The 27,348-nt window shown below is 38.1% G+C and overlaps 1 protein-coding gene across 1 annotated transcript; it reads left to right on the top strand.

Moving 5' to 3' along the window:
- Positions 1 to 1,429: 1,429 nt before the first annotated feature.
- LOC119715020 (rho GTPase-activating protein 42-like) lies at positions 1,430 to 25,052 on the top strand. The gene is made up of 7 exons (XM_072032760.1): positions 1,430 to 1,608; positions 3,764 to 3,908; positions 6,719 to 7,099; positions 8,973 to 9,129; positions 12,543 to 12,605; positions 19,464 to 19,543; positions 19,792 to 25,052. The coding sequence occupies exons 1-7, from the start codon at positions 1,477 to 1,479 to the stop codon at positions 19,878 to 19,880; spliced, it is 1,047 nt and encodes a 348-aa protein (XP_071888861.1). The 5' UTR covers positions 1,430 to 1,476; the 3' UTR covers positions 19,881 to 25,052.
- The last annotated feature ends 2,296 nt before the right edge of the window (positions 25,053 to 27,348 follow it).

Genomic DNA, 27,348 nt, shown 5'->3' with positions numbered 1-27,348 from the left:
TCTTTCCCATCTTTCTCCTGATTCTCAGAGTAAATAAGGTGCCAAAGCGTTCCTGTTCTAATTACGAAGGCAGTATTTACTTCATTATAGAAGTAATTCTAGTCTAGTTCACCTCTCTACCCAGATAACTCTATTGTTCATTCCCTCATTCAGTGTACCACTAGTGCCTACTCCACTGTGAGACCGAGAGAGGGTAGTCTGTGAGTCCAGATATGGGTTTGATCCTGATCCTTACAAAACTTCCCAGCAGCTATGGGAAAATCTCACAGTCTTTTTGTCACTGGCTTTCTAATCTGTAAAGGGATAATATTTGTGTAATTTGCTACCGAACTTTAACATCAGACAGATCATTTTGCTAGAGTTTGTATAACATTAAGAACAAATCAAGATACCTGAGAGTTTTATTGGAAGAAAAGCATGGCAGATGTCTCCATAACTTTGATTAATGAAGGCTGTCAGAGAAAAACAGAAGATATGGTTTGCTCCTACCTGCTCCTTCCACTGTTTTATAGATTTCACTGTTTCTTAATTTTAAAAGGTACAAGGGTTATTTTACTTATTTAAGAAGTGGGTAAAATGGTGTTTATCAGTTTGACAACAGTAATAGATAGAGCAGTGAGAAGGAAGAGGAAAATGTGAATGTGTGCCTCTATTTGGTAGCAGATTCAGTAAGACTAAGCATTAAGGCAGTTATGAAAAATTCACTTGTCAAGGTATTTCTCAGACATGTAAGGCAATGGGGCAGCTGTGACTGGGGAGTCACTGCCACTTATTTTGAAGAATTTATGATGATACAGATTTTATTCAGTAAATCTTATTTGTAAGGAGAGAAAAGTATTTTGTGGATTACTGATAGATGGCTTTCATGGCTTTTTTTCATGGCTTTTACAAGGCTAGTGTATTTTAAAGGCAGAAGATGATCTTTTTGTGTTTTATCTATACCACAAAAACAGTGACACTGACCCCACTGCTCCTACCTTTTAGACATAAAGATCCAATTGCAGTTTAAGTGTTTTCAGTAACTAAGTTTCTTTCATTTGCATGAAAGCTAAGGTATACAGTTAACCTCTGTTTTCACCCAATATTTTCAGTCATTTGAATAATTAATTTTCTGTATAACAACTGGAGATAGAGAGGTATCTATGGCTCCTAATCTTTAAATGGACTGGATCTCTCTGTGGAAACATCTCATTCAGAGATGTTTCCTTTTCCCTATCAGTTATGTATGGAACTTAGATACTTACTCTACGAAGACTTGCTTCTTAGCCATTAAATTATTGTAAGATTGGAGCCTTAATGGAAATACAGTACTGCACTAGCTTTTAACTCTAGTAAATTGTAAAATGTTAAAGTATTTTTAAAGGGGAAGCATGAATGTGAGATTTTGCCTGTTGGAATTGTAGTTTAGCACAATTATTTAACTGCATATCATTTCTGTTCATTTAAAGGGTATCATTACACAGTCAGCAAAATCTTATGACAGTATCCAACCTTGGTGTTATCTTTGGACCAACTCTGATGAGAGCCCAAGAAGAAACCGTGGCTGCTATGATGAACATTAAGTTTCAGAATATCGTCGTTGAAATTCTGATAGAGCATTACGAAAAGGTAGTAGGAGATTATCTGAATGTTTTGTGATAAAATGAAACTGAGATCTCATTTTCATTGCCATCCAAAAATTCTTCAGGATTGTCTGAATTCAGCATTTGTAGAAGGTTATTGATAGAAAGAGTACCTTTTTCCTTGCCCTTGCTATGGATCGGTATTCGTAGCAAGATTTTTTGGCTATGAAAGGTATAAATACAAGGGATAATCTCCTGTGCTTTGAGGGCATAGTTCTGAATCTTCATTAGCTTTCTGAAGATTGCTGTGTCCTTCTCATATCTAGAAACAGAACGAGAAGAGCATACTTTGCTCCTTTGTTCTTCTATCTCTCACGCTAGCAGTATATTGAGGTTCATTCTAAGTGAAATCATGGATTCTCCTGTGTGTACACTTTGTGCATCAGCACAGAGTCTTTCTGACTATTACTGTCTTTTGGGGATATGCTATCTTCACAGTGGAGGTTAAGTCCCACCATGAAACCCCAGCTATCCTTCAGTTCCTCTTTCCAAAAGCAGCATCAGTGGGGATTCCCAGCAGAATCCCCAATTCTACATGCTCTGTCACTTTTCAAGTGTGTAGATACTAGATCAAACTTGTAAAAAGAAAAAAAAAAAGTTTCTTAGGTGACCTTTTATCCCTAGTTACAGATTTTTAACCTATCAAATCTTTGTGATTTGAACATACAGATGTCTCTAGGTACTTCTTTTCATCTGAAGAAAGGTAACCTGTGACCTGTTACATTTCCAACACTGAATTTCCTCTCCAGAAAATCATCAGCAAATTCAACACAAAGACCATGATTGCACAACCAAAATCACACCCTTGCTCTATTTCTCTGCATCAAGACATGTTTTTTCACTGACATGATACTTACCAATTACTACTATGTTTTTAATATACTTCAAGAGCATCTCAAATCCTCTGTTAAAGTATTTTCTACTATCAAAGTATATTTGCTTTCATCCACTTTTTGAGTGGCACAAAGGTGTCTTCTCATTGTTCCCTTCATCCTGTTCTAAGAGTGCCCTATTGATAGGGAATCCAGAAGTCCTTGCAGAGACCCATTTTGCTTGGTATTTAACCTGCAATGCTTGGCCCTTGCTCCTTACACTACGGAGACTGAACACTTCTGATTCCTTCAGTAGCTTAACAGAACAGGCAATCTTTCTCTTCTCCATCCCACAGAACTAATCACAATTCCTTCCACAGAATTCTGTAAGAGATACTTGATAGAGTTTACAAACACAGTCTACATTAGGAGGAATAAGTGAGGAAGAAGATCTGAAAGAAAAAGAAATCTTTTGGTTATATTTTCCTTTTCAATCTTCCTCCTAGCCAGTTGCCATTTTTACTAGAAGTATACCAGATGATTTTTAGGGTCTTTCAACACCTGTACTGCAGGTGTGGTGAATATTGCAGAACAGGTGATACAAATGAAAGTCACCTAAATTAAAGTTGCCTGGCATTATTCTTGTTGGCAGGCTTGCTGTTCTCATCAGCAAAGAGTTGTTAAAACTTTATGTATACTTGTGTCAGATCCTGAAAAAAATTGGTGTTTTCTATAGCAATGAAGTACAAAATTGACCAGTGATAGCAGGGGTACAGGAAAGGTAAAAATCAAGAGATGCTCCAAACCTAAAGGGCGATCCTCATGAAACTTCTTTGACAAAATAAAGTAGTTTTCTGAAATCCAAATGGGTTTGAAATAAGTTACAATCATGACTCTTTTCTGTGACGTACAAAAGCTCTCATATGAACATAGAGAACAAAATTCAATCTTTCATAATTTTTATTTAACAAATATACTTCTTAGGCAGGAGTTAGTAGTAAGTGCTTATTGTAGTTTCACGATTTAGATTGTTAAGCACTTCATAACTGGGACTAGAAAAAAAACATTTAAACAAATATTTTTATATAATTAGTATAAGTTTATGTACAGCTTGTTTTTCACTAATCCATTACTGTTCTTCCTGGATTGTAAAATCAGATCAGGATAAAGCGTATATTCTCTTAATTTACACTTCTACAATGTGAGACTATTACAGCATTCATTTCAAGAACAGCAATTAAGAAAAGAAGTGGATTATTAATGGAAGTCTAAGAGTACCTCTATTGTTTGTCTTTTCTTCCTTTTTTTTTTTTTTTTTTAATCATACAGATATTTCACACTGCACCAGACCCCAATATTCCTCTTCCCCAACCTCAGTCCCGTTCAAGCTCAAGAAGGACAAGAGCAATTTGTCTCTCCACAGGTCCACGTAAACCCAAAGGAAGGTACACACCATGTCTAGCAGATCCTGACAGTAAGTTAGTGCATGTTGACTTGTTATCTTCCTTTTTATGTCTTGCCTTTTAGTTATCCTGAATATCCAGTAAATATTGTATTCCAATAATATAAGCATCACAGATGGGTTTTCATCAGCTTTTTAACCTCTGTGAGTCACAGCCACACTGCTAAATGACTGCATTCCTTACTTCTCTCAGAGGAGAAAGAATATTTGTTTTTAGTCAATTCTTGTATTGCATACAGTATTCAAAAATATTTTATAGTAGACTTTATAGTCTAATCTAAGTGTAGCCTGCTTTGAAACTCCACAAAGTTCACTGTATGACATTCACCTCATTTGCTTGTAAGTTGATTGTTAAGGTTTGGAAGCTTTAATAAATGCAATTTGGTCAAGGTCGGAGATCAAAGCCATTACTTGGCTTTTTTCACGTGAAACTGTGGTCACTGGTTCAAAGTAAACCACTGCCTAGGTTGCCAAAACCACTGAAACTTTGTTAGTTTTACTGGAATAGAAACAAGCGCTCACATTTTTGTGAGAAACAGCATACTCATCATATGACAGTGTTTAACAGCAGGGAGCTATGTTTGCAGTTAACAGCTGCAAATGCGTATTAATTTTCATGTAGAAGTGACTACTTAAAAAGTTGCACTTTCTTTTTCATCCAGTGGACCGTCACTTATTACTTACCTGCCTTACCGTTAAGAGGTTGAAACCATTTGAAACTGTACCAAAGAATAGCTTGCCAGCTACTGCAAGAGATTTCCAAAAGAACTTTTGTCTCCCCTATTTCCTCAAGGAGATTTACGTTAAACTAGTACAGTAAATGAATCCACAGTTAAGGTTATCTGTTCTGTAGGTTCTGTATTAACTCTCAAGTCTGTAATGTTGGGAAATATATCCATGCTATGCTCTTGCATGGATGCTGCATTTTCTATATGTACATATATGTTACATACTTCCTGATGATGAGAATTTAAATGTTGAATTAGAACAATTGCTGTCTACACAATTGCTGTCTACACATCAATTCCCTATTTGAATGACATGGGATCCTTAGAGTAAGAATTTACGGAGGAGCTGTCGCTTATAACTACACACCAGAAGAGAAATTTAGCAAGTTTCAACTTTCTTTCACTGTGTAACTTTTTTGCATTATTGTGGGGCAATTCTGTGCAAGTATTTTGCAGGGCATATGCAAGCACAATCTTCTTTATTCAGACTCAAACCTTCTACTGGTGGCTGGACTGGAACTAGCCCTGACCCAGGAACTCTCAACATAGGCTTTGCTTGTTGGCTCAAGTTCAGTATTTGCTACACAAGTTCCAGTTAAGATATCTCATTTGTGCCTGGAAGGGTGAGGAAGCAGCACAAGTATTCTCCTTGCAGAGTATCTCTAGCTGTGCCAGAGACAGATAAGAGAGAGCCCTGGCTTCCAGCAGGAGCTATTTCTGAAGTGCTAGATGGTTTTAAGTCATCATTTAAATGAAGGATGGACATTTAACTATATTTCAGGAATTTAAGGAATTTTATATGCCAGCAGAACATGAAGTATAAATGCCAAGCTGTAGGGAATGATAGAAAATGTATCTGACAAATCTACACTCCAGCCTATCTTGCAATTTTCAAGAAACTAATGGCCTGTCAGGAGTAAGTTAGGGCACAATCTCATCTGGAATACCCGTGTTCTGAGCAGAAGTAGACAGAATATTTAAAATTACTGTTCCAGTGGCACTACTGTTTTCACACCTACTAGGCAAGGCACTGGTGTTTGTGAGTATTGGCAAGTGGCTTTAGTCACCTGTTGCCAAGGACATTGAAACTTTTGGAGTCAAAAGCATCTGTATCACGTTATCTTATAAATACTATGTGGATAAACAACACTGTGTGGATGAAAAATGTACGTTCCCTGCTTCTTCTGAAATTTGTGAGTTATATCTCCTAGCTGTGGGGAAAAAATCTTATTAGAAACTAGCATATGAGTCACTAGACTATTACTGCATTTTTATGAATCCAATCTTTAAGATAACTCATCTCTCACTATACTGTAGGCCAGTGCTTCCTCATTTCTGATGCGTGTTCCTAGCCTCATATCAACAAATTTCTTTAGGATGTTTCCACTTCTTGTTGCACAATATCTTTGAAAATAATTAGATCAGCACATTTTTGTGTAAGTAGGTCAACTTCTCTAATATCAGTCTAATTAAATAAATTAATCAAATGTTCAATGTTAAAGTTGTAAATAATGGAATGAGTTCTCCTTCTACAGGACAGGGATTTCATGAAAGGTATGATGATTCAGAAAATATCTGTGGATAGACTTATGTCTTAGATAGTCTTAGAGAGACTGCCAAGATCCTCAGCAACTTGGTAAACAAAGTAAAACTTAAGTATTTAACTTGCTGGCAATAGAGTTACGCATTTCAGAACATAAATGTGACAAACACCACATTTGCTTTATTAAGCAAAGTAAGATACTTGTTAAAAGATATTGTGACACTGGAACTGTTTAATTTCCTTATGATATATTGTGGGCAGTTCTTTGAAAATGCAAACTTTTTTGTGAAATAGCACCACCAGTAGATCATTATGTTCATCCACTCTAGAGAAATATCCACAAAATGCAGCTTTTTGAGGTTAAAGATAGGAACGTGTGAAACTTAGAGCAACTAAATTGCTATTTTGTCTCGAGAATGACTGTCGATGGAACCACAGAATTTGATGACAAATAATGTACAGGGGGTAAAGGTGGCATGAGAGAAATGTACATGGTAAGACAATGTAATTATCTTTTTATTTCTCTTTCTTCTCCCCTCCCTCCTGCCTAGGTGACTCGTACAGCAGCAGCCCAGATAGCACTCCCATGGGGAGCATTGAATCTCTCTCTTCTCACTCCTCCGAGCAGAACAGCACCACCAAATGTGCACCCCCACAGCCCAGGGAGAAATCAGGAGGGATTCCATGGATTGCCTCTCCCCCTTCTTCTAATGGCCAGAAGAGTTCAGGCCTCTGGACTACAAGTCCAGAATCCTCATCAAAGGAGGATGCAACAAAAACAGATGTGGAATCAGACTGCCAAAGTGTAGCTTCTGTCACTGGACCAGAGAATGCCTCTCCACCAACAGATCTGACCAAGAAGAGTTCTTACAGTCTATCCGAGCTGAAAAGATCTTCAGGTTCTTCGCTCAGATCAATTCCATCAGCTGAAGGTAATTTCCAAGGTCTTTTAGGACATCATTGTGTTTACTGTGAGGTATCAGAAAACATGAGGTGCATCTGAAAGCTAATGATATTCTTTGATCTTGTTTGTTTATTTTTTAACTATTGTGGTGTGTTCTTTCACTTTTCAAACTGCTTCTGGCATATTTCTGTTGTCATCTGTAAAGTTCACACAGCTTAAAAGATACCATTTTTTCTCCGAATTTAGAGTACTCGCTGTCCTGCTGTGCTTCACTGAGGCTACTAACTTGCAAGATGATTTCTGGCTTATAATATAGAAGAGTTGGTAGCTATGGTTTATCCCTGTGTCAGAAGAACGAATCCTTGCAACATGATTGATAATGATCAAAGCTAGCATTTAAATTTAAAATCCATTATGCTTTATGTATCTAGCGAGTAACAGCTTTGTCTCTGCTTGTCCATGGCATGAAATGTACATCTGAAACCCTCCTTACAGAATAGTCTTCATTCTGCCATACCTGCATCTTTTTGTTATCCAATACAGCAAGCAGAGTAGCTTGAACACAAGATTATGGCTGAACATGTCTGTATATGGATGGACATGATGTTCAGGAACAACAATGAACTTGCAAACCCACCTTTAGGAATCCAGTTTCAATGTGAAAGTTAGGAAAGCAGTCTTCCTGTTCAGTCAAAGAAGGATGCTGATTTGAAGAACACCCTCCTAGCACCTAAGAAGCACTTGTGTTCCAAACAAACCTGTAGAAAGGGTCCTTACAATATAGAGAAGGCTGAAATTAGAGCTTCTTAATTTAGACACTTGCTTTACCTCTGTGAGTACACGAGATAATATTGATAGCTATCTGGAAATTACTTTAGAACAGACGCTGTCTTGAAATGTTTTGGATTATGAAGATCAACAGTCAGCTCTGAAACAATGAGCTCCAGTGGACAAAGTATTAGTGCTGAGTTTGCCACTGAGCTGTCAATATGATAAGTAATAGAAGTACAGGTAGGGTAAATACGTGTTTGTGTGGGAAGCACTGAAAGTTAAAGAAAGTTCTTTGCCCTGTATCCCTCATGGTGTGTACAAGTTTTTTCCTACGACTCCCTTATATGAGCAAGTGTTAATTAATAACAAGATTGATATAGGTAGTGTTTTTATAATTACAGAGACCTCTATATTATAACTGCCCTTAAAGCATCATTAAGCATCTGTTGTTCTTGGGAATAAAGAAACATAGAAGTACATGTGGATTCAGTTACTGTCTTGCAAGTGTATATGCAAACAAAGTAGCAGTCCACAGATCAGCTTAAAAAGCACGAGAGCATACCTTGTGTTCATTAAAAGGACTTCTTCTCTGTACAATACAGACTCTGCAGCTATAGGTTTGTTTTATCAAGTTACAGTAACAATTGTTTTAGGAAAGTTTAATTATTAGTGCTTAATATATTTTTTTAATTTAAAAGCTTCATGAAGCTTCTGTGAATACTGAAATATTAATTCTTACAAATTAATATCGTCTCATTTCTTAGTGAATACTGCTTTTACCAAGACTTTGAACAAGATGACTTCCTGAGGTGCCCTCCAACATGAATTTTTCTACAATTGTATGCATTGTACTACTTTATAAATGTTGAGGGGGTTTATTTTCACTTTTTGTTGAAAGTACTATCTAACCATTTAAGTGCAATGTAACTTTTTAGCCTTTACAATTTTAATCTAATTTTGCTGCTGGTCCTTTTCTCCTAGCTCTTTGTCTGAAAGGCTTTTTCTTCTAGTAAGTACTTACTTAGTAAGTTCTTTCTCTCTATTTTGCTTCTTAAGAAAAAATTATTTGCGTTGCATGTGTTGTGAAATAACTTCAAATTAGCTTTAATATTCCTTATTGCTTTCTTTAGGTAACAAAAGCTACAGTGGATCTATACAGAGCTTATCTTCAACAGATACCAAAGATACACCAAAGGCTCCAGCAAACCCTGATTTGCCTCCCAAAATGTGCAGGAGATTAAGATTAGATACTGCATCGAGTAACGGTTATCAAAGACCAGGATCTGTGTAAGTCAAGGCCTATTGCAGTTTTGAGTTGTTACAGTGTTGTCTACTATGAAGGGATCCCAAAGAGCTAGTATAAATAGTAGAAAAAGCATCCATGAATACCTGATTTGAAATTTTCTTTATGTATTAATTATTTATCTAGCTTCATTAAAATTGTAAAGTAAACAAAGGAGACACAACACAGACTGCTAAAGTCAGTTGAAAGACTCCCATTTACTTCATTAGACTATTGATAAGGTCCCTAATGAAGACATGGATCTTTGGAAAGTGATAAGTATTATTATCTCTCACTCTTCTGAAATTTAATATTTCAAGGAGCACAATTGCTGCTTACTGCTCATGCCGTTATGTGAAGAAGATCATCAGATCATATTACTATAGGTTAAAAATTGGAGTGAGATTAAAAAAAATCTGAAATTTCTTCAGTTGTTGCATGATCAATAGTTGAGATCTTTGGTGTGGTTTTTTTCTGACGATATTTTTTTTTCTTGAGAGGAAGATAGTTCTAACAATAGAGGTTATAATTTAGCTGGTTGAGATTTAGGTTAGCAATGATTCTTAGTGTTTATAGCACAAGCTTAAGAATTAGAAGATCATTGCTGTAATTTTGACTGTCCCAGGCCTTCTCTAGTGCCATGAGCAAGTGATTTCCATAATCACTGCAGAACACCAAGAAATTTTCCAAATACTGGAGGAATCTGTTAAGCCTCTTCACTTCTTAAACTGGAAGAGATGACAGTAGCTATTTCACAAATTGATGTGTCTTAACTTAAACAGAAGTACAACAGCTCAGAGTTCAAGCATGAAAATAACAGACTGGAATAACAAGCATGTCCAGTATATCCATTGGTCATCCATGAATATAATTTTAAACATAGCGTGCTAAGGTTTTCCTACTTGCTGACTCAGCAAGGCTCTGGAGCACGTGGAATTCAGTGGCCTAAATTAGGTTATGCGCTTAAGAATTCTGTTGAATAGGGATTTAAATGCAACATTTTAATTTCCTTTGTTTTTCTAAGTGAATCATAGAATCACGGGATGGTTTTTATTGGAAGGGATCTTAAGTATCATCTAATTCCAACCTCCCTGCTATGAATAGAGACACCTTCCACTAAACCAGGTTGCTCAAAGCCTAATCCAACCTGATTGTTTGATGTCTCACTGACTGGTAGCATAGCCTTCTGGTGTGTCAGCCACTCCTCCTAGCTTTGTATTATCAGCAAACTTGCTGAGGGTGGACTCTATCCCGTTGTTCAGGTCACTGATGATGTTGACCTAGACTGGACCCAGTATGGACCCCCTGGGGAACAGTGCTAGTTACAGGCCTCCAACTAGACTCTACACCACTGATCACAACCCTCTGAGCTCTGCCAGTCAGCCAGTTTTCAATCCACCTTGCTGTCCACTCATCTATCCCACACTTTCTAAGCTTCGTTACAAGGATGTTGTGGGGGACAGTGTCAAAAATCTTCCAGAAGTCACATCCACTGCTCTCCTCTCATCTCCCCAGCTGGTAATGACATCACAGAAGGCTGCCAGGTTCATCGAGCATGATTTTCCTTTGGTGAATCCATGCTGACTATTCCTGATAACCTTTGTCTCTTCCAATTGCTTGGAAATGGCATCCAGAACAAGTTGTTCCGTCACCTTTCCAGGGACAGAGGTGAGGCTGACTGGCCTGCAGTTGCCCAGATCCTCCTTCTTGCCCTTTTTGAAGACTGGTGTGACATTGGCTATCATCTGGCACCTTTCCCATTCTACAAGACCTTTCAAAGATGATAGCAAGTGGTTTGGCCATCATACCTGCCGGCACCCTCAGCAAGTATGGGTGCATCCCATCGGGGCCTAAGGATTAGTGTGCATTGATTTTGTCTAGACGCTCTCTGATCAGATCCTCCTCAACCAAGGGGAAGTCTTGCTTTCCCCAGACTCTCTCCCTTACCTCCAGATCTGGGATTCCCAAGGAGCAGTCTTGGCAGTAAAGACCGAAGCAAAGAAGGCATCCAGTATCTCTACCTTCTCAGCATCCCCTGTTACAAGGGCACCCACCTCATTCAGTAGTGGACCTGCATTTTCCCTTGGCTTTCTTTTACTATTGCCATACTTTAAAAAGCTTTTCTTGTTATCCTTGACCTCCTTTTCCAGTTTTAATTCCAAATGGGCCCTAGCCTTCCTTGTCTCATCCCTGCAGGCCCTGACAGCGTTCCTGTATTCCTCCCAAGTGGCCAGGCCCTTTTTCCACATTTTGTAGGCTTTCTTCTTGCCTTTGAGTTTCTCCACGGGCACATGGGCAGCACAGAGGCCTCTGGCCACCTTGCTCTGATTTCTTACTCTTAGGGGTGCACCAGTCTTGAGCTTGGAAGAAATGGTGTTTAAGTGTTGACCAACCATCTTCTCCCACACTGGGCAGTTCATCATTTTCTCGAGTCCCTGCCTTTGCCTTCTTGGTCTGGGCTACATTGCTAGAGCTCATTGGCAGCAAAGACTGAGGCAAAAAAGTCATTGAGTTCCTCAGCTTTCTCCATATTCCAGGTAATCAGGTCTCCCGTGTCCTTCCAGAGAGGGCCCACAATTACTCTAGTCTTTCTTTTATCACTGATGTACCTATAGAAGCCTTTTTTGTTGCCCTTGATGTCCCTGGCCAAATTTAATTCTAATAGGACTTCAGCTTTCTTAACCTGATCTCTGCCTGAATAATTAAAACATTTTTTTAAAAAATATGTTTCCTTGTCTTTAGATGGTTAAAAGTGAAATTAGTTATCAAGGTGTGCATCAAGCATGGCATTGCTAGCCAGTTGAGGGAAGTGATTGTCCTGCTCTACTCTGCACTGGTGCAGCCTTACCTCGAGTAATGGGTGCAATGTGGGGCACCACAATATAAACAAACAGAAAATCATTAGTGTCCAAAGAAGGACTACAAAGATGGTGAAGGGTCTAGAGGGCAAGACATATGAGGAGCAGCTGAGGTCATTTGGTTCATTCAACCCAGAGCAGAGCAGGCTGAGGGGAGGGCTCATGGCGGCCTGCAGCTCCCTCATGAGGGGAGCGGAGGGGCAGGCGCTGAGCTCTGCTCTCTGGGGACAGCGACAGGACCTGAGGGAACGGCATGGAGCTGGGACAGGGGAGGGTCATGCTGGGTGTTAGGGAATGGTTCTTCATTGAGAGGGTGGTCAGGCACTGCGACAGGCTCCCCATGGAAGTGGTGATGGCACTGAGCAGTTCTTGGAATTCAAGAAGCGTTTGGACAGTGCTTTCAGACATGGAGTCTGATTTTTGGGTGGTCCTGTGTGGAGGCAGGAGTTGTACTCAATGATCCTTGTGGGTCCCTTCCAGCTCAGAATATTCTATGATTCTATAGTCTGTGTGTTTAATTAATGAGCAAAGTATAAAGCAAGATGCTTCCTTATTTTCAGAGTGGCTGCAAGAGCCCAGTTGTTTGAAAGTGCTGGTTCACTTAAACAAGCTTCTTCAGGACGGTAAGTATCTCATACTGTTTAACAGCTTGTAAAATCCTTTGTGTTTTTCTGGCTCCAGAGATTAAAATAGAAACATTGGAGCTTTGTTCTGTGTCTTCAGGACAGCATCATGTGGCATGCAAAGCTGTCTTGGTTTGTTAAACTTATCCTTTCTACAGAAGAACACTAAATTTCATATATATTAGTGACCTGTCTATACTTTCCTGTAAGGAAATTGCAGTGAGAGATGCTCAGATTAGTGAGCTGCCTAAGAACACAGCTACAAGAGTATATTAACAGTATGAGGGCACTGTATTTATTCCATATAGCTGCTTGTATATACATACTTGCAGCAGAATAGTAAACCTGCTAGTTTATGATAATGTGCTTGTGTAGTCAAGTCCTGAATAACAGCTGCTTTAGAAAGTTCAGGATTAATTTATTGAGGATCCCTGTTATTCCCATCACACATCTCCTGCCTTACTACTTATCTGGAGAAATTGTTGTCCTTTCTTTGTGATAGTCTGCAGCAGGAATTACTTACATTTTCTTTGTAATTATATACATTTAGTTGGTGGATTTGGCCTATTCGTACATAGAATGAAGCTAGAATGTTCCTATAACTGTTCATCTAGGAAGCAGTACTAGTTTGCATTAACCAGACGACAATTAATAGTCTAAAGCAGATAAACAAATAATTGGTTCCGGGGAAAATCTCTCTCTCTTTTCACTGTCCCTGCATTTCAGATTTTTTGAGACAAATTGTATGTTTTTGTTCATCATTCTACTTAGCGATAGCACGATCTTACTGGAACTGTTGAGCAATGAAATGTTAATTGAAGAATCCAAATATATTAATAAAATAGCATAGGTGTAAACAAAGATGCCAATGTGCGCTGAGATGTATAGTAGTGGAATACAGCTGTCTTATCTGACAGATCTAGCAGGGGAGAGGAGAAAGCTGACCTGCAAAGGCCTGCTGATTTTGTTTGAGAGAAGTGGTTTACAGGAATCAAGGCTGTTCTTGTTTTGTGTAGTAGATGAACTATAAGAAGACCAAAGAAACAGTGCGATGGTGAATGGAAAGGGATAAAAAGAACAGGGAATTAATTTAAGGAAGAAAAGTATAAAAGAAGAGACTGGAATGTTCTTAAGCCAGTGACCTAAGCCAAGAGCAATGACTGCTTCACCAGTACTGCATCATTTTACTTCCACCTTTGTTCCTTCTCTCATTTTGTATTGCTCTCTTCTTGTAAACTCTATCCTGATGTTCCCTCAGAACCTGTGCCATCTCTATCTGTATATAAAAAGCATGTAAGAAGCCAAAATCTGATAAAGGAAAAATGTAGCAGCTTGATAATGGATATGGAGAGCAGATAAGGAAGCAGAAAATGCTGAAAGACTTAATAGCTCCTCTACTTCAGCCTTCCTAAGAAAAGCAGAAGAGCAACAATAACAAGGAGAATGGAAAATGAGAGGTCAGCAAGCAAAATGAGGAAGAAATAAGAAGCAGCTCAGCTGTTCCTGTAATGCTGCTCAAGTCTGACTGAGATTTTGCATTTCAGAGCCGACTCATATTTCCTTCTCATGCATGCTATGGAGATGAAGCCTGAGTTGAGTCCTTAGTATATTCTTTTTTGCTCTGAATTCATGATAATTACATTTGATCCACCAACTAGAAAGGCCTTCTGTGTTCCTAATTCTGCTGTCTAACGAGTATATGCAGGGCAGAGTATAAGACAGAGAAACTGTTTTTAAGCTGGTCTGATGCCAGAAATATTTAAGTCAGGACTGTGTTGACCTCTGTGCAGGGGTAATTTATGCTGCTATACATAAATGGTTTTTAAATTTATAGCTACTGCTTACCTTACATTACTACTTACAAAGTAGTATCTAAGTAGCTTCATTCTGACTTGAAGCATCTGTTACCTGAAACAGTATTTCATAATCACCTGTACAATAGATGGATCAAAAGTATCTATGTGGCTTTGCAGTCTCATACTGTCTTATGTATTCCATCAGATAATTTCAGACTCAGTGCTTTACCACCACAGTGACCTGGACTGACTTAATTCCTTCTTCCAGGTAGTCTTTGCACCACTTCATTCTGACTTTGAGTAATGCACTGTCTCAACTATGGAAATTGTATCCCCACACATTTTTTTCTTTTTTAAAATGATTAGTCATTATTTGGGCTGGCTGTTACCAGTCTTTGTATACACTTGCCCTTATAGTGGCATCAGTTTGAATAGGTTTTTATAGTCAGAAAGAGAAAGGCTGACAGTCCACGGTACATGTTTTAGGATTGGACAGGTAAGACCAAAATACAATGCCCTGTCCAGCCTGAGCTCTCTTTTTCCTGTTTTCAGAGTTACTTTCACTTCTCATTCATCCCATTCATTAACTCCTGACATCAAGTTTATTAATTGTCCATCTCCCATACTGTGGTATTAAGGTACTGTGCACTCTGGGACCAATCTTTGTTGGGGACTGAAAGAGGTGAAGAAATTTTCTTACTGGATTCAGAAATATTGCCATTACCTAGCCTGAGATTTCTGTATTACAGCTTCTATACAAAAATGCACCAACACTGACTTTGATTTAGAGGTGCACATAAAATGAGAAACTGCATCATAAAGGATTTTCATTAAAAGAGAATACATACAAAAGTAGGGAACAGGAGCTGGTGACAGCCAGTAGCCCTGGCTTGGCAGCAGGATCTGTGGGTACCAGGCTGGGACTGTAATAGGAATAGAAAGGCAACATGAAATCCTCTAGTTCCATACTTCCCTCCCAACCATATGATTAAATACTAAATATTTCCAGTCATACTTCTGTTTTTATTTTCATGCTATATTTTGCATTTCCTTAAAAAACTGGAATACTGTTTCCAGCCCAGCCCAGCATTTTCTACTTACTCATAAGTCTACCATTTCTACGAGTCGACAAACTTTTCTTCTTCCTGCAAGATAGTATTAACTGATGAGTCATCTGAAAAAAATTCATGTGTTTTCCCTGATTCGTTCATCTGGCTTCTGTCTGTGTCTTTCTAGACTGAAAACTTACTATGGCAGGAGCATAATTTTAAAGCTTATTTATAACTGTTAAAATAGGTTATTAAAAGTACCTCAGTTGTTGTTGACCATGTATAGTCAAGTAAAATAATTTCTGATCTGATGAGTACCAATCCTTTGACTACTAGTATAAATTTGTCATTACGGTCTCAAAATAAACATTATAAAAGGTAGTAAAAGGGAAAATTGATTTTTCTCCATTGGATTCTATCCATTAAAAATCATGGAAAGCAGAAACTTCTAGGAAATGTGGGCACCATTTTCTGATTTTTTTTTCTCTGAAGTCAACACTATGAATTACACTCTTCTCAGAAGGTTAGCATCATCTTAAGAGAACCACAATAGATGACGGTGATGTCATCACATGCTTTTTAATGAGCAGACTTGATTGCAGGGAGGAGAACACTAACACCATAAGAAACAATATCCATTTTCATAATTGCACAGAAAAAGTTTCCCAGGAGTCTGTGAGCCCTTTTCCTTAGTATTGCTTTTAGATGGATAGGGTTGAAGTGAGCAGCAAGACAAAGAACCTAAGTTCTCAAGTTGGGTGTGGAAGGAATAACCAGGGGCTTGAAAATTGCTCCAGAAGTATAAGTAAATATATAAGTAAATATTCTTAGGCTTTGTGTTAGGAGCAAGGTAGTGGGAAGATAATGTGAAGAATCCAGTAATTCAGAGCTTTTCAGAGGGTGATTTTTTTATACCTTGTGTTTGTCTATCTGTGTATTGCCAAATGCTGGGTAGTTTTCTCTTTCCCAGAACTGAGCAAATCAGAGTTCATGTTTTCTTTTCTTCTTTTTACTTTTAAGATAAACATATTTGGATCAGGAAAAATTAGAAGCTGAAAACAGAGTAGTTTACTAGACATACAAGCATACAGGAGATAATTTCATTTTACTAACTTTCTAAGGGCACTAAAAAAAACATGCCATATTTTGAAAATAGCTTGGACAATTCTCCCTCATATACATATTGCTATTCTGTTTTACAGTTGCCTTCAATGTCTTATATCACAGTATTACTCAGATGTTCCATTTTTAACATGGGAAACTGGCTCAATACTCATGCCACTAAGTGGTGAGGTGCCACATATGATCGAGTGCAAAATTGTTCCTGTGTTATAGTAAATTCATGACCGATTATCTGATTAACATTGTCATTGTATTCATTATTAACAGTTATTCTGCTGTTTTATACATTAAAAAAAATCCTTATTATGCCACATAGGAATTAAATGTGTTTTGTTGTTTTGTTTTGTTTTGTTTGTGTGTTTTTCTGAATGTTAACAGTCTGGGTCAGTATATTATAGAACATTTTTAGCACTCTAATTACTCATAATTACTTTAATAAAATAATGATCTTGGATTAAAATAATTTATATTTTATTTATTTTATTATTTATATTATTTATATAATATATTGTATAATTATTTATATTATATATTATAAATATATATTATGTAGAGTAACAAAACTTACTGATTTTTTTGTCTGTCTGTCCTGTTTACTGTAGAAGGCAAGTTCTTCATAGCAGTGACTGTATTTCATGGTGAATATATAGTCCTTGAGTCTATGTAAGATCAGGGTCCCAGTCAGAACCAGTAACTGTACTTCCTGTTGGAATATTAATGCTGGTGTTTAAAGGAGAGCACAATTAATTTTTTTGCCTATGCAGGAACTGATGGTTTCATTTCTTCTCTAGAAATGAGAGTGGATATAAAGTGGATGTTGTGTGGTGGCAGTAAATATTTTTTGTGATAATTTTTGTTGTATCTAAATTAAAAAGACACAAGAAGTAGTTTGTGATATTGAGGTCAAGTGGAATTACTGGCTTTATGTATATACACATTGCTTAGAACTGGTTCTCTTTCTCTCCCCCACCAAAGTAAACCAATAGTATCCAAAAACATAACCCCATATGATGGCCTTGTAGTCCCAAGACATAATTGATATTTTGCATGCCCTTTCTCATTACACAGTATGTTAAATCATGTGGTATGTAAATCATGTGGTAGCAGCACACCACAGTAGTGTTTTTATGATACAAAACAGAGGAAGTATTTGTAAATCATGGAGAGGATTTACTAGATCATTTCTTGAATGTTCACACGTGCATCCCCTTTCATACCTTTTTAGAGATTCAGATTAATCATGACGTGATAGTCTTGATTGGCTCCAGGGTGTAAGGCCAGGGTAGAGGGATGCTCTCTGCGCCCTTTAAGAAATGTCCCAGTCTGTCTCCCCTGGTTAGTGTGGAACTTCCAAAGTGAAGAGCCATGGTCCAGTGGCAGTACACAAATAAAACAGTCTTTTCCTTACACTAAGGCTTATGATAAGGCACTATCATTCATATGATATATGATGCTGTTATCTCACTGTTGTGGGAGGAAAGACAGAATAGATTACAGGTCACTTGCATATACACTTTCTCAAAAAGTACGCCAAAAACTTAAAACTTCACCAAAGGTCACATACTAGGTCATTGAGATAAATGCTGGCTGGAAGGAAAGCTGACCTGGTAGCCCCCTATTCCATCATACAAAGGTGAAATGATCTACAGGTTCGTCTTTGCTTGGCATAATGTGGTTTTCCGATAAGGTTAAAGAAACTCAGAAAAACTGGTGGGTCATACAAAAATTGCTTCCAGTATATAAATTAAAGTCAAGGTATTACTGTTATAGGTAAAGCACAGGAATCTAGTGAGAACTCTTAAGCAACACATCTTTATGTTCAGTCCCTCATTTTGTGCTTTGTAGAAGCATGGTGCTAGAAGCCATATCACCAGGTGACTGATAATCTGTCCTGCTCTGTAATCAAATCATGATGTATCTAAATAGTTCTTTTACAGATGTCTGAATAGTGCTGTTTTGTTGTGTTTTTTTTTTTTTTTTCTTTCTTTCTTTCTTTCTTTCTTAATGAATCTTTAGTAATTAGAATTCTTCAATTCAGAGATCCTCCAATTCTTAGCATCTTAGCAGTTCCAGTGGTTTGTTATTCTGACCAAGAGTAGGTTTCTACAGCTATAAATGAAGAGATAAACGTAGCTGTCTACATTTAGGTCTCTTCATGCTAGGTTCTATTTGAGAAAATATTTAATTGAAGGTTTCGCTAAGGGCAGTGGCACCTGGAGAGCCATCCCTTGCACTCTCAAGTAGCCATTTACCATAGCAGAACCCAGGCCATAAGAGCCGGCTGAGCTAGGCACAAAGTTTATTTATGGACATCTGAGGTGGCCGAAGCTGTAATCCACTCCAAGTACCTAATCTAGATCTCCCATGCTGCAATTTAAATCAATTTATATCTCTTTCACAGTCAGCCTGGAGGACACATTACTCTTTTTAGTCCAATATTTGCCTTATATTTGTTATTTTCTCCTGTAGACTAATCAACTGTATTTTCTCACAAACCATGTCATTAGACCTTTAATAACTTGATGATCTCTTTGAAATTCTCTCCAGGCAGTCCATATCTTGCTTCAAGGAATTTGCTCAGTTTATATATGTTTGAAGTACAGTTTCAACTAGAACAAAAGTGTTTGTTGTTTTTTTTTAATGTTATTGTATTCCTGTTTAAATTTCAAGTAGAATGTTGATCTATTTTCTGCAATAACATACTTGATAACTGCAGTAAGCCAGGAGTTATTGTCTGCTATAATTCTGCTCCTCTGAACTACTGTGTAACTAGTTGTTATCATTATGTATTTGTGCAGCTTATTATTCCTACACTTCCTAGGTTTTCACTCCATTTTTTCATACATTTTTCCTTATTTTTTCAAACCTATATATATTTCTTTTTCTTTCAGGCAAGCAAAAGCCATGTATTCCTGTAAGGCTGAGCATAGTCATGAGCTGTCTTTCCCACAGGGGGCAATATTTTCCAATGGTAAGATGTTTTACATTCTTTGTTTACATGAAAAACAAACCAGTCAACAAATAATAATAAATAAAAACAAAAAATGAATGGTACCCACAAGATAAGAGAATGTAATTCCATTTCCAGCTCTCGGCTTTGGCCTTGATTATTATATTGCTGTTGAATAAAAGCTGTTTAAATAAATATACGAAACATGTAGGGTCTTTTAACTGTCTTAATTTATTGTAAATATGTTTTGTTTGGTTGTTTTTTTACAGTGTATCCATCAGTAGAACCAGGCTGGTTAAAAGCAACTTACGAAGGCAAAACAGGACTCGTTCCTGAGAATTATGTTGTCTTCCTCTAGTAATCTTCAGTGGACAGCAATATCTTCATGGTATCCATGGTAACAAATAATAAGCACTATGATTTTTATCTGACACAGATATGGGATCAGCCCGTTAGCTGAGCGTGGTAGATTTCCTTCAGATACTGCAGCTGCAGGTTATATAGCTCCCTATCAACGGAACAGAATGTAATGAAACAGTTAACAGTTACTGTACTGAAGACGGTACTCTGTTTAAATAACTTCCATTGTTTGCAAAAGGTTGTTCTGTTCTTCTTTTATGGGTAAGGAACACTACAGAAATAAAATCAAAAAAGTTGCCATTTAGCTGCAGACCTTCAGGTTCTCGGATGTTGCTCAGAGAAGTGTGAAATTTAGAGGCAATGCACTCTGTGACATTTCTTACAATCTGTTTCTTTTAATATGAAAAATTGTGGTTTTTTTCCTAATGTAAGTAATGTTTCTATTGTGATCTGAATGCTCCCATAGAAAAATCAATTCTGAGATTAGTCCTAATCATTTCAAATAAGAAATGAGTCTTCCATAAATCAGAAGTTTGAACTTGTTAGTCACTGAGATTACAATATGTTATAGAATTTATGTAACTGATAATGAAATCAGATTATACACTGCCTGAGCAGTAAGTGCTCATTCAAAATGTGATGTGTTTAATGAATGTTTCATTCAAGTACTTCTTAGATTTATTTCCTCCTTTCTATATCAATATAAATAAGAATAATAATAACTAGTATTTCTGTAATAGCAGTCAGGTGGAAGATACTCTCGGTGTATCTCAGAGCAACAGCAGTAGAAAACAAGGAAATACTCAATCTGGAATGATGGGTAGATATGAAGTGAGCAATGAAAAGCAGCAATATGTTTTGAAACCTTAGATAAAAAGTAACTAAGTCCTTTTCAAGTTTTTTTTTCCATTTCAAATAAGACAAAAGTACTTAGCATTATTTCTTCTGACTTCCACTAAATTATTTGGCAAATGTTCCTCCGTTACATGGGATTAAAAAAAAAATGAAAAAAAATAAAATAAAATAACCTTGGTTGATAAAGATTTTGTAAATACCCATTGTCTGCTCTTGGTGGGCCTGGAAAAAAAAAGAAAAAAAAAGAAAAGAAGATATAAGCAGCTTCCTAAATTTGAACCTCTTTCTTTTACACCTTGAGGGAAAACATGCAGTGCTTACTTGGCTAGTTACCGTGGCCTGTTGAAAAACAAGATACATAAGCGCCATATTAGTAGCTTTTCAGCATTAGTGGCACAGAAGGAATCCACTGTTTCATAGACCTATTCAGTCTTAGTTCTTTGTTCAATAACAGTAATCAGTATATAAACTTCTGCTGATTTATAAGATGTACACTGCTTCCAGAATGTTTTAGGAAGAACTTTTGCTAGGACTAAAAACACCAGTAATCTACCAGTTGCTTATTTCTAAGCCTTTTGGGGGTTTAAATTAAAAAACAGATTTATTGCCAATATTAAGAAGCACATCAGAACCTTCTTTACTTGTGTATAGCGCATGATTTCTGAAAAAAAAATCCGTGTTGGAATTCAGGCTGGTGGCAAAAGCCTGCAGGATCCTTCTCGCTAGTTGAAGTATCAAGTGGCACTCAGGAAAGTGGAGAGACTGGAAGAACATCCTTTCAAGAATGGTGTGGCGTTTCAGAGGGGAGGTCTGTGGCAGTAAGCCAGGCCAGTGTGGGTAAGGCAGTTGAGGAGAGACCCCTTGAATTAGTGACTGACTGATCTGGGTTCTTTCTTCACCCTAAACAGTTTTATTAGGTCCCAAATCATGTTTTCCCTCACCTTAAGACCAGGCTGTATTCAGTACATTGTGATGAAGGGTTCATCGCAGGCAGTGGAGGCACACACGTGTGCTTGTCAAATTTTCCCAGAGCGTGAAGGGAAGTGAAGAGAAGGACTTTTTCACCAGACTGAGCCTTATTTTTAATGCAAGCCAACATTTGTTTGTGTAAGCTATGCCTGCAGCTGCTGTTGCCCTCAGATCAACATGGGTTTTGTTGTATTTTTACTGTTATTTCACAATCCAAAAATTGCAGGGTGCCAAAAGGCTTCCCTCTGTTGAACTGCTCAGGAGAATGCTGCTGCAGGGGAAGAGGAGTAGAAAGGGAGACAGAGCTGTGAGCAGAGGTTCCAGGCCCTGCACGTGCCTCACCCACATGGAGAAATGCAGTGGTCTGGGTCTATCAATTGCACCAGGCAAACTGACCTTTGTTTAACATCCTTTTCTGACCCCTCGTGCCTCTTACGAGGAATTTGATTGTTGTGAAATTCTTGAGGAACGGTGAAACAGAAAATGCGTGCTCTTACTTGCTTTGCTTTAGTCTGAGTAAATCAAAAACAAAATGAAAAGAGAGAGCAGGAGAAGACTAATTGTAGGTAACCTCACAACGTTTGCATGTGTTTGGATATTCTGCAACAGGATGTTTTGAAACCAGCTGATCTGAGTGCAAGCTAGAAGACTCAAAGATGCTCAGTTCGTATAAAAAATCATAAAAATGAAAGGTTCAGTTACAGATTAAGTAGAGCCTGTAAGCATTGAGGGAAAGGTTGTAGAAGGAGGAATCCCTGTAGAGAGGTGGTGTGTCTTTTGCCGTGCATTCATCTTACATTAGACACACAAGTCAGTTGCAGAAGGCGGTTTCATGAGAAAGGGATCTCATTCATTCTGCTACTCACAAAACAAATCTATCTTTTCCTCTTTAAGACTGTGCACTTTTCAAGGCTCTTATTCTGTTGAACCAGCCATGGTAATCACATAAATAATTTTAAAGTAGCTTAGCTTTAAAATGTTATTTTCATCTGGAAATGTTCCTCCCATGCTTGATTACACTTAGTATCAATGGAAAGTAGGGTTATTCTGGTCCTCTCTACTGCGGTACATAACAAGCACTTTCTGTATCATTCCACTGCTGGGTTGTAGATGCCTCTGCTCTTCCCTGACTTTCCAAGAGGGAGTTTATCTCCAGGAGAAGCTGTACAGTGAACTGGAAAGTTACGTACCTGGGTGCTCACTGACTGGAATGGGGGAAGAGTGCAGCACCAAGGCTTGTCTACTGACAAGACTCTCAGCCCTGGCCAAAAATCCCTTCTAATATTTGTAAAGGATCAGAAATCCATGTAAAATTTAAATGACGATATAATACTGAGATAGTGCCTTACCAGCAAGTTAGGCAAGCTGAACTAAATTAGTTCATAGGATTGATTTACTATTTTTTGTGAAAGTCAGAGTCACTCTACAAGCAAAGTTTAATTTTATTATAGTTTTTTTTTTAATTATCCTTCCTAAAAGGATATAGCAGTTTTCTCAGAATATCACTGTAGAATTTGAGGTAGATAACATGTTGTGATTGCTGTTTGTCTTGTGAAAATACCCACCACTTAAGTAATTAGCCATGTTTTTTCTATGTTAAACTTGTGGTACATGTTGCAGTACAACATGAATCAAATTAATAGTGTGAAGGACTGATATATTGTATGATAAATATGTAAAGTATATTATATTATATATTCACACTTTTTATTAATGATAAAGATGAAAAAATATTTTTTGTGTAATTCCTATGAGTTCAGTATTAAAATGTCCTTGCCATATTTTGGCATTTAGAATACTATGTAACAAAACTCTTAAATTAAACCATAGATATCACTTAAGTCCCTAACTAATCTATAAAGTTCATTTGTTCGATTATTTCTGGAAAAAAATGACGCACAGATTTGCTGACCAGTCTACTCTATGATAGTAATAGTAACTTATTTAACTTTTATATATTTTCTGTTGATAATCTCTATTATTTGCCTGTAATTGAATTCATTTTAATATGCCTTTAGGAAAGATATGTTAGGAAGAGAAAAGGATGCAAAATTCAGCAGTTCAGAACAATAGTTACAACAACAAAAAAGCATTATATGGTAGTAATTGGCTTTTTGTTACATTTCCCCACTGGTCTATTTTCTAGTTAATAAGGTTGGATCAGAATAAATGATGAACCCCCAAAACCTGTTGTTCCTAATACTTCCTTTCCTAAGGCAGCAGTTGGTACAATTTTGCATTGAGTAGCAAGAAGAGAAAGCCCAGTAAGGAAGCTTACCCTCAGGCTGGGGTGGATCTTCTAGACTGATGGAAACTCTCAGAGCTCTAGTGAGCACAAAGATAGACCCTTGGCAAATTATAGTGAGGTTTCGCTGGCCAGAAGCCCCCATACAGTAAATGTAATATAAATAGAATATTCTGTTAATGGGAAAACATGTGATATGTCTTGGCATTATCCTTTTGTTGTTTTTGTTGTTCATCAGAGCGCCTTATCTGAATCATTCAGTTACCAGAGATCAAACTAAGCAAGGTTCAGTTCCACTCTTTGTGGTCATGCAGCCCTGACAGCCACTGCTGATGCAGCCCTTCCAGTTACTGTTGGTGCAAAAGGCAGACTGTTGATCAGGCTCTATCAGTACAAGTCGGGAGGTCTCTTTTTGCATAGGATTTTGCAAGGGCTTTGGGAGTTTGCTTTGTTTTGTTTTAATAAGGTGCTTGGTATCCAAACAGCTACTAATACAATGTTGTAATTCAGTCACTGAAGATAATAGCATTGTTTTTCTTGTCCTGTATGTGGCAGTATTTAATAAGCCATAGGATAATCTGTGTTAAGTATAGAGAATGGTGCTTCAACCCTTGGACGTCTCAGCTGAAAGCTATTCTGCAACTGATCTTTTCGCAAGTGTTGTATCAATAATTGTCATAAAGTTCTGGCACTAGAGGCTGCATAATGATCTCAGCACTACAAGAGTTTCTGTTAGAGCAAAGGGCAAAGCAGCTGAACAGGACAGATAGCTTCAATTTTTCAAGCATATTTATGACGATTTTAGAGGTATTAGAGTTTATAGGGGTTACCTTAGAAACTATATGGTATTTTAATAGGAAAGTATATACAATCAATAACTATATATATATTTAATAAAGTCCTACTAAATTATCTTATTGAACTCTCTGTTTATTTTGTAGTGTGGTTTCAATAATTATCTGCACTCTGTATATACCTACATGTAAATAACTGGCATGATATGCATAAGCTGACTTGCAGACATAATTCTATGTTGTACTTTACACTGTATTTCAAAAATTTGAATTTTTTTTTTTTAAATAAAAAGCCTTTCTACACAGACTCATTTCTTTATTATTTTTAAACTCGGACTCTGATTCAGCCTTTCTTTTTTCCAAAATAATAACACTTTAGTGCTGCACAGAGTTGCTGTCAATGGCTCAATGTTCAAGTGTAAGTGTTCATCAGTCAGAAGGGGCCCCTCAGGGGTCCGTATATCAACAATGCCAAGTGCAGGGTGCTGCACTTGGGTTGGGGCAATCCCAGACATGAGTACAGACTGGGAGAACTCATTGAGAGCAGCCCTTTGGAGAAGGACTTGGGGGTTCTGGTGGATGAAAAATTGGACATGAGCCAACAGTGTGTGCTTGCAGACCAGAAAGCCAGTGATATCCCGGGCTGCACAAAAAGCAGAATGGCCAGCAGGGTGAGGGAGGTTTTTCTTCCCCTTTACTCCATCTTTCCGAGACCCCACCTGGAATACTGCATCCAGCTCCAGCCCCAGCCATTCTATGATTCTATGACCTGATCCACTTCTACCAAGGGTTCCAAGACGTCATTGATGAGGTCTTTACCTCTGAAAATTCTCAGTGGATGGATCACTGGAAGGGATTTTGGTGATCCAAAGCCAACAGTACTTCCTGGAAGTGAAGTAATATCAGTGATGTGATTTCTGCAAGTTTTCTTGCATCCCCTTTCCCAGCATTTTTCCAAGGCTTTTCCCTCAGAGACCAACAGCTTTTCTAGTGCTGAAAACACTGAAAAGGGAATTATTCACCTGCGTAGACTTATTCCTGAAGGGATTCACCAAATACCCAAGCAACTCTTAAAGGTCTGGGGGAAAAAAAAAAAAAAAAAAAAAAAAAAAAAAAAAAGGAAGATCAAAGCAGTTAAAGCAGTTGATAAAGAGCTAAAGGCTCTGGTCTGAGTTTCATCTTTGTGTGGTTTTGAAGAATGCACAGGGCTGGCAGGTCCCAATCAAATCGCCTATGTAGACTCAATTTCTGAATATCCACTTTTATTGCCTTTAGTTGTGTGCTCACCTGCTGTGTTTGCTCCTGGGGTAGTGCCAGCACAGCACTGCAGGGGTGAGGGCTCCGAAATGGTGGCTGCTGACGTGCAAAGAGGCCGCACACTGCCACCAGTGGTCACTAAACATGACCTGCACGTTGCTATATTCCTAGCAGTCAGGAGCCAGTGAGGAGAAAATGCTCCCCTTGCCAGAGCACCATGGGGACAATTTGGACACAAGGTAAATCTGGGGGTGACTGAGTACAAACAGGAGCAATCCCAGCCTGCCCCACTGCTGGCTCTGCTGCCAGGGTAGATGTCAGCCTTGCCCGCACCCACGTGGAACTGCATGGGGCTGGCACTTGCCCCTTTGCACTCTTTGGCTGGTGCTGAGGACCACAAATGCATCATACGAGCTCTCACAGATGCCCAGCTCTGCCAATTTGTGAGTAGGCATGAAGGGCAACAAAATATGTGTGTAATCACAAGTTTCGAGTTCAAAACTTGAAATAAAAGTCACTTTTTCTTTGAGAATTTTCTGCCTTTTCCTGTTGAGTTGCAGGCTCCTTGGCTTTCAGGTCATCTGATTTGCAGAGTGCCTACAGCCCAAGACTAGTTTTGGGGGCATAGACCAAGCCCTAAAACAGATCTCATCACTTGTTTCTCACATGCCCATAAGGCCATTTTACTTGGCTCCATAGGGTAGCTTCAAGAATTCTCACTTCTGAGGAGCAGATATTCTGGCTTGCTGTATTTTGGCATTTCGGTGAGCATTTAAATGTAAAAATACATGAATTCCTGTTAAATTAACACAGTGTTACCATGTTATCACCAAACTAACAACTGCCAAAGGAGGAGACAGCGCATTTCTTACTAGAAAGCCTGAAGACAGACTTCATTTGGTCACATCGAGGCATCGTGTAGCGCATGAGCCTCGAGTGCTAGGAGGATCTCTGCACACTCAAGGTACTTAATGGTTTGGGAAGCCCGTAGTGGGAATGGTCGAGCAGTTGACTTGCGGAATAATTACATTATAAACAGGTGCTCACAGCATTGTGGAGCCCATGTGGTGTCTGGCTGAGGGGAAGCAGATGGGAGCCAGGGCCAGCAGCTGCGTGTGGACGTGGCCTGAGCAAGCCTCAAGGTTTAGGTCCCAGCTGTGCATGTTTTCACGTGGATTGGGCGTGATTCAGGCCTTCAAAACCCAGCTTCCTTTCTAACATGAACACTATGCTTATTAAGCATGATCAGTATTTGCACTTTTGTGTTTTTTAATTTTATGTCGCATTCACAAAGCTTTTCCTATGTAATTTTGATGAATCGCTGATATGGAAGGAAAAGTATTGAA

This window comes from Anas platyrhynchos, chromosome 1 (genome assembly GCF_047663525.1).
Source record: "Anas platyrhynchos isolate ZD024472 breed Pekin duck chromosome 1, IASCAAS_PekinDuck_T2T, whole genome shotgun sequence".
Lineage (NCBI taxonomy): Eukaryota > Metazoa > Chordata > Aves > Anseriformes > Anatidae > Anas > Anas platyrhynchos.
The sequence above is the reverse complement of the archived record's forward strand: the minus strand, read 5'-3'. Positions and strand labels throughout refer to the sequence as shown.